The following is a 13113-nucleotide window of genomic DNA, read 5'->3' as shown; positions in this document are numbered from 1 at the left end:
ATAATGCAATCATAAGGACCTAATTTGAAAAATAAGCAAAATACTCCCATTCAAAAGAAACGCTTATTTCAGTGTAATAATCGAACTGAATAAATAGAAAATGGTGGCAAAAATATGTGGAATATTAAAAAAGAATAAAAGAAAAGGAATTTACTAGTTGAAATAAAGCTTTAAATTTTTCATATGTAAAGGAATTATTTTCAAAGTTCCCGTGCCAATATTGTTCCTAATCCTTTGTAAATGTCATAGAATACTGCATTTATGAAGATCTCAGTTGAAGAATGAGCATAATTCTAATTGGATTGAATAAATATTGCTTAATAAAATACGATTGTAGAAATGTATAAAAAATTTCTTTAAATAAAAATAAAATGAGGAGATTACTAATTCAAACAACGTGCAGATTTAATTTGTTTAAACATAAAGGTAATTTTCAAAATTCCCACGAAAATATTGTCCCTAATCAATTAAAACAGTCGTTCAATAATAATATTATAAAGGTCTAATTTTAAAAATTAATAAAATTCTTGCATTCTTTAAAATGATGTACTTAAGAAAATAATTCTTTCATGATAATAATTGGATGTAATGAAATATTGCTTAAAAAATATATCAAATAAAAAAAAAGAAAATGAATATTAAGGGAGAACTATGAGAAAATTTATACAAATTGATGGAATATAACGCAGAAAAAATATGTAAAAATTGTTTATAATGTTTCATAGTTTAAAATGTAGTGTTCTAAACATTCAAAATAAAAAATATCTGCGAAAATTTGCTGTTTTAAAATTTTATATTTTACCTAAATTTTTTCTCTTATTTTTCTTACTCTAAAGCTGTTTTCTTAGTGTATATAAGTATTCAATATTTTTCTTTCACTTAATTCAATTTATATTTCTGTAACTAACTTTCTACACTTAATTAATTTAGGGTATTTTAAAATTTTTCACTTATTTGACAAATACCTACTTATTGCGTTTTTGTCAAAATATATTTTCTCAATGCATCTCATTATTCAAAATTTCTCTAACTTAAAAAAACAATTTTTTTTTGTAACTTTCTAAACTTTCCAATGAATTAATTTAGTGTGTTTAAATTATTTTTAATTGTTTGGCAAACACGTATTACATTTTTATCAAAATATATTTTCTTGGTGTAATTATACAATATTTTTTTTTACTTGAAAATATTAATTTTTTGCAACTTTTAACATTTTTTAACTAACCAGTTTTAAATATTTTTAATTATTTTGCAAACGCATTATTTTTCGTACTATATATCTGTTTTCTTTGTGTATATAGGCATTCAATATTTCTGTTTTACTTGAGTAATTTATTTTTTTGCAACTTTCCACACATTTCAAATAATTAATTTAGGATATTTAATTTTTTTTTACTTATTTGGCTAATACTTATTGCGATTTTGTCAAAATATGTTTTTTCGATGCATATAATTATTCTATATTTCTCTTTTATTGGAATAAATGAAATTAGTGCGTTTAAATTATTTTTAATTGTTTGGCAAATATCTACGTATAAAATTTTTATCAAAATCAATTTTCTCGGTGTATTCAATATATATTTTTTTACTTACTAGTAATTTTAAAATATTTTTAATCATTTTGCAAATCTGTTTTCCTCTTATCTTATGAGATTGATGACTACCTAACAAATAATTACAAATATATTTGTAATTATTTCTCACACTTAATTTTTTAAAACCTGTTTCCTCGAAGTAAATTATAAATGTATACGTTAAATATGAAAAGGAACTCCTTGTCGTTTATAAAATATGAAAATTTTTTTACAAATGTTTACATTTATTGGAATCGTTTACCAAAATCCATTTTCTCAGTGTATATCACTAATGTATACATCAAATTTAAAATTAAACTTTTTCTCAAAATTGTGTTTGTAAATTCTTTTTCAGTTTTTGGTAAAGATCTTAAAATCTCCTAATTCAAAATGAAAAGTATATGTGAAAATTTCATATTTTTTATTACACTTTACCTAAATTATTTCTCTTATTTTTCTTTTACTTGATTTATTTTATTTTTTTGCAACTTTCCACACTTCAAATAATTAATTTAGTATATTTAAAAGTTTTTTACTTATTTGGCTAATATTAATGTTATTTTCAAAATATGTTTTCTCGATGTATATTTCAATATTCAATATTTCTCTTTTACTCGAAATAACAATTTTTTTTGTAACTTTCTAAACTTTCTAATGAATTAATTTACTTCGTTTAAATCACTTTTAATTGTTTGCCAACCACTTATTACATTTTTTAAAAAATCTATTTTCCCGGTGTGATTATGCAATATTTTTTTTTTTACTTGATAATATTAATTTTTTTTGCAATTTTCTACAATATTTAACTAACCAGTGAGTTTTAAAATATTTTTAATTCTGCAAACACATTATTTTTCGTACTGTAGATCTGTTCTCTAGGTGTATATAGACATTCAATATTTTTGTTTTACTTGATTAATTTATTTTTTTGCAACATTCCACACATTTCGAATATTTAATGTAGGATATTTAACATTTTTTTACTTATTTGGCTAATACTTATTGCGATTTTGTCAAAATATGCTTTTTCGATGTATATAATTATTCAATATTTCTCTTTTATTGAAAAAAATTATTCTATATTTGCAACTTTCTTAACATTTCATTAAATTAAATTAGTACGTTTAAATTAGTTTTAATTGTTTGGCAAATACCTACATATAAAATTTTTATGAAAACATATTTTCTCGGTGTATTCAATATATATTTTTTTACTTGATAACATTAATTTTTATTTTGCAACTTTTTTCACTTTCCAACTAGTAATTTTTAAATATTTTTAATCATTTTGCAAATCTGTTTTCTCTTATCTTATAAGATTGACGACACCAACAAATAATAATATATTTGTAATTATTTCTCACGCTTCATTTTTTCAAATCTGTTCTCTCGAAGTAAATTATAAATGTATACGTTAAATATGAAAAAGAACTCCTTGTCGTTTATAAAATATGTACATTTTTTTACAAATGTTTACATTTATTAGAATAGTTTACCAAAATCCATTTTCTCAGTGTATATCACTAATGTATACATCAAATTTAAAATGAAAGTTTTTCTCAAAAGTAAGTGTTTTTACATTCTTTTTCAGTTTTTGTGTGAGAAAGATTTCTATCTTAAAATCTCCTAATTCAAAATGAAAAAAGTCTCTGTCTTTGCTTGCAAATGAATAGTTATTATTAGATTATGAAAAATTTCAAACATGTTATACAAATAATTTTTTCCATGTAGCGATCAAAACATGATGAACAACTCATTGGTAACGGAGAACAAAAAGAAGAAGGAAAGGAGAAAAGACAAGGACGCCGCTATCGAGACCAGCGACGAAGAAGCCAACAACGTCCAAGGTAGGTCTCCATCTTTTTTTTTAGTATGTCTCAATATTATTACTCGAAAAAGATAGTGTTAAAATTTAATCCTCGTACTTTTACAGTCTATTTACATATTTGCGCTAAAATTGCCCTAAGATACATTTTTTTTCCTTCAACTATGTGATAATTACTTAAAATATAGCACATCTTATTTGTCCGTGTTCACCGCTTCCACGTCTATCGCGCTACAACTGCTGTCGGTGCTTTCCCCGCCCTTTGGCACCATCTCGTTGTTCTTGTTGGTGTTGTCCGCCATCTCCTCCGCGTGGCACAGCTTCCTGTGCTTGTGCACGAAATAGTAACTGGGAAACTTGCTCCCGCACGTCTTGCAAGGGTAGTACTGCACGTTCATGTCCAACAGCTTCACCTCTCTCTTGGCCTCCTTGGGGGCGGTCTTGGCCTCCAGACTGACCGGATTCAGGTGCCGTCGGGCGTGCTTCTGGTAACAGTACTGCGACTTGAACGTGTGGTTGCAGTACAGGCACGTGAACACGTCGTTCTGGTTGCCGTTCTCGTCGCCCAGCTTGTCGCGGATGTTCTCGTTCATCACCTTGTTGAGGACGGCGTTCCTGTTCACCTCCTCGCCCTGGTAGGTCTCCTGGACTGGCTGGTGGCCGTAGTTCTTGTTGATCACCCTGTGGAAGCGCACCGGGCCGTCACAGCATGCTATGTCGATGATGACCTTCTCGTTGCTGTCCGGGCGTTTCTTGTGTTTCGGTTTGTCCTTTTTCTCCGTCGGCGGCGGTCTCGGTTCGACTTCCACTGCGGCGGGTTCGACTTTGGACGTGGAGGCTTGCTGGTAGTCGTTCCTGTCGCACCCCACGACTTTGAACGGCGTGTCCTCTGATTTTTTCAGGCAGCCGAACGTGGGTGCGTATATTTCCTGAGTCGGCAGAGCGGCTTTCCTGCTGGGTATGGGTTTTATGACGTTGGTCCGGGTTTCCGGCGTCTGGGAGTGCAACAGGAACGACCTGCATATCTCCAGGGCTCTGGGCATGTGCAGGATGTGGGTGGCCAGGAGGATGCTGTAGATGTTGCCCACGTTCAGGTCCAGGTAGCCGGTGTACATGAAGGTTAGCAGCGAGCAGAATTCGTCCACGTTGACGTTGGGTACCGATATCGGGGTAGGACCTATAAAAAAAGATTTAACACGGGAATAGAGTGCGGGCGGGGACGGTTTATTATAATTGTTACTTTCAATTAATCTTTACCTGCGTGGTTGGCAAGCGCTGCCTTGAAGAATCCGCTGTGGGCCGACAACACCACCTTGTGGGCAGAGAACTGGGTCAGGCCTGGGCCCACGTGCAGGGTAACGTCTGGAACTCCCGATAGATGCACTGGTGTTGGGATCGAGAGGTTCAGGGGTGTCGGAGACGGTAATGTGGCTGGTAGGGTGGTCATGGTGGACGGTAGTCCGCCGCACGGTCCCAGGGATAACCAGGCTCGGTATAGGGAGTACATCGCAAAAATACGCCTATTTGGGAAACATTATGTTAGTTGTACGTGGGAATAATGCATTCAAAATAAAACCAGGTTTGCGGTAGTTTGCAAACCTGTAAAGGCAGGTGAAATGTATTAATAATAAGCATTTTCGATTATTAAAACTGTTGAAACTGCAAACGGTGCATAAAATTAACAATAATCAAAATTGTTAAACTTATTGAGAACTTCTGGAATCGTCCCCGACCTACATACTACATAAAAAGAGGTGAATAGTTGTGGCCGCAGATAATGCGCCGTTTTTTGTAGCAAACAGAGAATTTGGTAGTTTAATTTTAAGTTATCATCATCTACTTTAGTTTTTATTAAGGAAAAGTGTTTCTTTATTTGTTCAAGTTCCAAGCAAAATTACTAGTAAACAAATGTTTAAGTGTATACTAATTTTTCTGTTTTCCTCAGTCAGAAAAACATACTAAAATTGTTCATGACTACAGTAACAATGAATTAATGAACGTAAACAGATTCAATCGGCTATCGATGGAGTCGGCGATTCCAAAAATGTTTCTTCGTATTATTGCGGTAGATCAATGGGTATTAAAAGAAATTATTCTTTTTGTAGAAAATACATATTTTTGCCAATCGAATTTCGCATTCTGATTTATTTAACTTCTCAAACATCCTTTCCAAGTTTGTAAACATCCTGTATGAGGTATTTTGATTTTATATATTATTATAGTATATAAGAGACTGACTAGAAAAATCGAGTATAAAATGACTATTAAAAGTCATTTACTAAATCTTTATTTTTTTTTTCACTATAAAAATATATATTAAAAGTATTTACATTTTTTATTTTAATATACTTTTTACGAGTTCAGGTGTGTCTCAATAGAGGTCTCAATACTAGATAAATGATTCTTTGAAAATTAAAAAAATTTCCTGTACGTTTAATTAATTACTTATTTATTTTTTCATTTAATACCGCGGACTGAGTTCAAAATAATTTTTGGATATTATATATTTATATTTTTGGAAAAAAAATATACAAAAATAAGTGTTCAAAAAATAAGTTTTAATATTTTTTTTAAATTCATAAATCCTGTAAGAATGAAAAAAAAGTAAAAAAAGGAAAATACTGAAGAAAGAAAGATTTAACAGAAATATATAAATTTTAAATACTCTAAAAATAAGAAATATTTTTGTCTTACCTAAAATATTTTATCTAATACGACAAAATAGGTTTCTACGGGTAATTTTAACAAACTTTTTTCTTAGTCTGCATTACTTTTTCGTAAAACATTAATTATCAGACACTCAAAATTCTTGGTCAACCGCAGATCCTTTCGCATTTTTCTCGCGAATTTTATTAAAAAAAGTGAGATTTCCTAAAATTCATTACCGGCAATAATTAATTCTATCGGTCCGGGGAACCGGAGGAATCGGTCCGTCCGCCAATTTTTATTGGCGCGGTCACACAATCAAAAGATAACGAACGACTGACAGATATCTTCATAACATGTCAGAACTTTATAGCCATAATTCAAACACATTCCGCCCCCGTGGATCGCGAGTGGTGGGGGGGCGGCCCCGCGCCGCTCTCGCCCGTCCGTGTTCTTTGGCCCGTGCGCGCGATGCGGCCGCCGCCGATTGTGCGGAGAGGGTTAAACGGCGATAATTGCCCATCTCGGCCCTCCGTGCCGCCCGCCAGGTGGCGAGCTGGATCTTTTTTTTGCCTCTAAAAAGTCGAGACTATATTAAGTTGGTTACCTATCCGTAAACATTAAATTTTTTTTTCTAAGTTGGTAAATAGTCTTGATTGGCTTGCGCTGGATTTTCTTTATCATTTGTTTCTATCGGAAATACGTTAGATAATTGGAAATCCGAAAGTGAAAAACTGGTTTTTGCTTAACGTAACATGGAATAATGTTCACAAAATATTTGGGGCCTGTTCAGAAAATAACCGAATTATTTTTTTAAACTTTATTATTAATTTTTTACATTATCGGTCCTCGTCTCCTTTAATGTACTTCCTCCCCTATTCACACACTTTTCCCAACGGTATTTCCATTTCGCGAAGTAGTCTTGGATAGTTTCATTTGAAATGGCCTTTAAAGCCTGTGAGTCTCTGAGATCTCAATTTTTGATCCAAAACTGACGAATTGACAAAGCTGAGTGTGTGGCCGCATTGTCATGATGCAAAAACCATGAGTTGTCTCTTGAGCTAAGAATTCACAAAACAGAATTCCATTAAAGTCAAAAAAAAAAAACAGTGAGCATCTCTGACATTGGATCGAGACTGACGTGCTTTCTTGAGGCGTGGAGATTCTTTGCCAATCCACTGTAATGATTTAACTTTTGTCTCAATGTCATAGCTGTAAACTTAGCTTTCATCTCCCGTTATGATCCTTCGAATGAATGTTTCATCGTCATTGGATTATTCAAGAACTTGCCGACTTCTGTACGATTTTCTTTTTGTTTTTCGGACATCAAACGAGCAACAAATTTCTCTGACAGTTAATCAGCCATTTGCACGCCCAGATCTTTGACTTTCTGAACGTGGTAGTCATCAGTTGAAGTCGGAAGCCTTCATGGTCGAGGATCATCTTCAATTGACTGACGACCACTCTTAAGTCGTGAAAACCATTCGTAACATTGCGTACGACCGAGAACATCATCTCCGTAAGCTTGTTTCAAACGTTGAAACGTTTCCGTGAAAGTTTTCCCCAGTTGCACGCAAAATTTTACGTTGCATCGTTGTTCCATAAAATCACACATTTCAAAAATCGTCACTAACACTTAAACACTTAAAAAACTAAATGGGATAATAACAATCCAAGAACGTACGGTCACATAGGAGGTTATCTGTAACGCACTGCTGCCAAACGCAGATCACAATATCTCCATTAGTGCCTATTTCAATAAGTTCGGTTATTTTCTGAACAGACCTCGTACACAGGATTAACAAAAAGTATCGTATATAGCAGCGGTCATCAAACTTTCACGACTAGCGGAGCCCTGCCAACATTTGGATTTTTTTTTAGGAATCCCCATATCTAAAAAAATTTTCGGAAACATTTTTTACTGATTATAATATATTTATACTACGATTAACAAAATAAATACTATGTGAAAATTAAATTAAGAAAAGTTTAAAGTAAATATTTATTGGATAATTGCGCTTTCATAAATAAAAAAAGAAAATTGTTTCTGGTTAAGCTTTGATAGTAACTTAACGCGTGTACTTATAAAAATAATAGTATAAATTTCTTTGAATATCGATATTGTTAATTTCAAAATTTTGAATTTTTGACTTGAGTCTAGGGTTTCTGATTTTTCGGCCTACTTTTTTTCTCGGGTTTCGAGAATTCTCGACTAGGAATTCCCGGGAATTCTCGAATTCTCGAGAAATTTCTAAAACTTAAAAAAGTCATAATTTTGGTATTGCAATGCGAAATATAAACATGCCATTATACTTAACAATCATCATTAACATTTATTATTTATTCAGTATTTTTATTAATTACTTATGTTGCTACTTCTACTAACAAAACTAAATTAAACTTTGAGTTTCTTCTTAAAAACTTTTAACTTGTTTTTTTATTAAACATTTTCAATATACTTATGTTTTTTCAATGTTTTTGAATCGTAGCTTTCTTCCAATAATAATTATTAATAATCATTAATCATGCAGTATTTTAATAAATAAATACTAAATAAGGAATTTAACCGAAGAAAAAAACAAGCTTTAATTTAAAGATACAGAAGCGTTCTTCCTATTAATTTATCACTTATAATGACAATCTTTTAATTAACAAAACAAAAATAAAATAATCAACTAAAGGAACAGGAACTAAATATTTTCATAATCAACATCAACATTAGGTATCTGCTTATAATAAAATTTCTACACAGACTTATAACTAGGTACAGGGTGATTCACTATATTTTGACCCCCCCTTTACTTTTTTTGTTTTAAGAGTTATAAAAAAATGTGAAATACAAAAGTTGCACGATTTTTTATGAAATTTTCGAATATGATAGTAGAAAAACAAATGAAGTTCAAACAAAATGGCCGCGGATGTTAACTTTGTTAATTTAAATGGAACACCCTGTATATTTTTACACATTTGGATAGAACGTTCCCTGTCGAGCACAGTCATATATGGTTTGTTGGGTCCATCTCTAACAATAAGCGAGATAATATTAAAAAACGAAAAGAACGTTTTTTATTAAGAAAATAAAATATTTTGTAATTGTTGGACGTTTTTCGGGCATTTCTGCCTTTTTTCCAATTACGTAAGGATTTAGATTTATTTGCAATATATTTTGACATATCGAACATTGATATAGTCCAAAATGGGTATAAGTATTTTAACTAAATCGCACTAATTAGTCCGTGAGGGGCTTATTTACTCATGGACAATGTTATATGGTAGGCCGTGACAGTGACAGGTAATATTATGACAACATTGTTATTGTTTGACAGTTTGTATTATTATTTATTTAAAATGGGTTACACAGAAGTAGAAAATTTAAATATTATAGGAATTAAGATAGAGTAGTTAAGATATTCTCCATAGTTTATTTTAATTCCTAATAATATTTCAATTTTCTACTTCTGTGTAACCCATTTTAATTAAATACTAATACAAACTGTCAAACAATAACAATGTTATCATGACATTACTACCTGTCACTGTCACGACCTACCATATATAAGATTGTCCATGAGTAATTGGCCTCACACGGTCTAATTAGTGAGATTTACTTAAAATACCTATACGCATTTTGGACTATATCAATGTCCGATATGTCAAAATATATTACAACTAAATCTAAATCCTTACGTAATTGGAAAAAAGGCAGAAATGCCTGAAAGAGGTCTAACAATTACAAGATGTCTTATTTTCTTAATAAAAAAACATCATTTCGTTTTTTAATATTATCTCGCCTATTATTAGAGATGGACCCAACAAACCCTATATGACTATGCTCGACAAGGAACGTTCTATCCAAATATGTAAAAATATACAGGGTGTTCTATTTAAATTAACAAAGTTAACATCCGCGGCCATTTTGTTTGAACTTCATTTGTTTTTCTACTATCATTTTCAAAATATAGTGAATCACCCTGTAGGTACATTAAAAAAATATAAGAATCATCAAAGTAAACTAAAGCCTTAAAAACTTAAAACCTAATAGTTATTTGTCGAGAAACTAGTTGAATACATGAACGAAACGAACTCCAGTCAAGAACATAAGACGCGCGTGATTTTCTCGATACTTTTTTCTCGTCTCGAGTAAGGCCAGATTTCCCGGGAATTCTCGCTTCGAGAAATCTCGACCAGAAACCCTACTTGAGTCGGAGAACCCCCCCCCCAGAGATATTGTGGAGAATCTCAGAGTTCTACGGAACACAGTTTGAATATCGTTGGTGTACAGGGTGGTCCAGTTTCCGATGGGAAAACTTCAGGAACCGATAGAGATTCAAAAAATAATATGAGTTTGCTATATAAACTATATTCGAGAAAAGGATATACAAGATTGGTTTAAAAAAATCAAATTTATTAATCGTTGCCAAGATATTTCAATGAAATAGCATTTACATTGTGCGTGTTAAAAGGGTTTTTGATTTTTTTACTCGTAAACGCTGAGTCGAACAGAAAAATCGAAAAAGAGCTTTTTTCTTCCAAATTGAATGAAGAATCTAGGCGTGATTTTTATTTTATGAAATAGCAGTGGCGTACCAATTTTTTATTTAGAAATATCCATTAACATGCTAGTACGAGCGCCACTGGCAAAACTAACAATAATGCTTTTCATTGCAAAACGTGCTCCCTCGTTGGTAGTTAACGTCGACAAAATTTCATTGAAATATCTTAGCCGTTTGGCAACAATTAATAAATTTCATTTTTTTAAACCAATTTTGAACACCTTGTATTTTCTTAACGAAGCATTTTTCGAATTTAGTTTATATAGCAAACTCATATTATTTTTTTAATCTCTATCGGCCTTTGAAGTTTCCGCATCCGAAACTGGACCACCCTGTATAGAGCTTTTACTTTATTTTAAAGGTATTAAGTGAATACAAATAAATTTAAAAATTGTTCCTTACATCCTATCAGGTGCAAATCACAGAATGTCCGCAACAGTTTAAATATGCAAAATATATTTAACCTGATAGAAAATATTATTCAATGTTGATATTACAGGAAACAGCATCTACGTGCCCCGACTAGCATTGAATTATATCAACTAACAATATCTAGTAAATTGCCTATGGGGTTACATATCCATAGACCTAGATTTCTGGTATCGAAAAACTTTGACTTCATTTGAAAAGGCTTGAAAGTTTTGTTTTTTATTTGTTTAAATTAGTTTAAGATCTTGTCCAATTAATCCAGAAACATCTTATATTTTAGCAGTTTTTTGCCTACCATGTTATAATTAAGTATATTTTTTAGAATTATTTGAAATGTAACAAAAAAGGTAAATTTTGTAATTTTCTAAAGGTTCCAATTATTCAGTTCCCCAATGAAAAATTGAAATATCATTGTTATAGACCATTGAGAACGGTTGTACGTTTTTTTTTTATTGAACAAACTTTTAAGTTTTAACTGATATTTCATTACTTTTTATTCGTGCCACTACGCCGACGACAATTCCGGGCTTCGATAAATATTTTTTAATTGTTTTTAATCCACTTACGATGGCTATCCTTTATCAAACGAATGAGAAATTATACATTCCGCTTAATACCCCCTAATGAAAATCAATCGTCCGCATTATGGAAATATAGTATATGCCCCGGAGGCGTATCATATCTGCGGTACTTAATCGTTATTACATTTGGTGGGTACCTACGTGTTTTTAACGGACGCCGGTAATGCCGGGTTGGGGGGGCGGCATTAAAAATTCAAGAAAGTAACGTTATTGCCCGCCGATAGTATCAACAATCTATTTTATTACTTCAATTAGGGGGATAAACATATTAATTTGGTCGGTTTTGCCGGCATTGGGGACGAGCACAGGGTGTTTCACGCAAAGACGAGCTTTTTGTTTGTTGTGAAGTAAAGCTATGCGCGTGTGACGTTTCAGCTTAGAATATTGACTCGTAATCGCATGTCAATTGGTGTCAGATCCGGTAAAGACTTGTAGTTTGGTCAGACGATTCGCTTTCCAGTTCGAAGTTTGCTTGGAAAACAAACGCGAACGCCCTGTACATAAAAAATTGGAATAATTCGTGCGGCATATAAATGTCCCGTTATTTATTCAAATTCGATCGATCAGTATCGTTGGATTATTACATTCCGTTTTAATTATTATATTGTACGGCAACTGGAGATGCAATTAACTTTATTAAATGACATATTTGTACCGGCAGTGACAGCATAAATAATTGAAATACGCGTTCCTATCGAACCGATCCGGAAAATGTTTTGAGGGGAGGTTTTTTTTGGCGTAATCCTGTTTTTGTTAAGGGTTAAATTTCTCGAAAAGTGTTCACGGTCGTTTGATTTTAGAATTGGCTTATGCTAACTTTGCAATGGCCACTTTCTTGCCCAGATCTTGGTCTAATTCTTTAATTTTCTAAACACTAGAGTATAAATTTTGGCAGATCCTTTTGGCGCAAAGCTTTCTTTAATTAATTTTTTCACAGTTGCGAAAGTGCCTATAAACACGGAAGAAACTAAAACTATGCAATATACAGGGCGTTCCTTGAAAGGGGCGATAGAGAGCACGAAAATGAGCAACTTTTATTAACCAACTGATGGTCTAAATGTTTTTCGAGAAAATTAATTAAGAAAATTAACGATAAATGTAAGCTGACTCTGTGCATCTTGTGCACGTGCACGGACAGAATGTTTCGGATTCGCGTGAAGCACTTCTCTAATTGGCTGACGTTCCACATGACTTCCACAATCAAGCAAATCTGATGGTCTTGTGTTCTTTAGTTGTGTGTTGGGGCATTAACCGGCGTATAAAATGTTTTCTAATCAAGAACTAGCTGATATAGTGTTAATGTACGGCGAATGTCAGTACAATTTAAATGAGACTTATCGTTTATCGTCGACTTGTCGTTATAAATGAGACTCGTTTGTAAGCGGTCCATTACCGTAGCAGACGACTACCTAACAGTAGAACAGCGCAAAAGCCAGTTCAAAGGTTACGGGATACCGGGAATGAAGGTCGTGGACGGGAAAGGCCGCAACATGTTTTCGACAACG

General features: G+C 32.5%; 1 protein-coding gene across 1 annotated transcript in view; it reads left to right on the top strand.

Moving 5' to 3' along the window:
- Window positions 1-13113, top strand: part of LOC108904081 — a 165026-nt gene that overhangs the window by 123432 nt on the left and 28481 nt on the right. Inside the window, exon 7 of the mRNA XM_018706487.1 lies at window positions 3306-3421. Within this exon, the coding sequence (XP_018562003.1) occupies window positions 3306-3421 (116 nt within the window). The remainder of the gene's footprint in view (window positions 1-3305; window positions 3422-13113) is intronic.

The sequence above is a fragment of the Anoplophora glabripennis genome, unplaced genomic scaffold, assembly GCF_000390285.2.
Source record: "Anoplophora glabripennis isolate ALB-LARVAE unplaced genomic scaffold, Agla_2.0 scaffold7, whole genome shotgun sequence".
In the NCBI taxonomy this organism is placed as follows: domain Eukaryota; kingdom Metazoa; phylum Arthropoda; class Insecta; order Coleoptera; family Cerambycidae; genus Anoplophora; species Anoplophora glabripennis.
The sequence above is the reverse complement of the archived record's forward strand: the minus strand, read 5'-3'. Positions and strand labels throughout refer to the sequence as shown.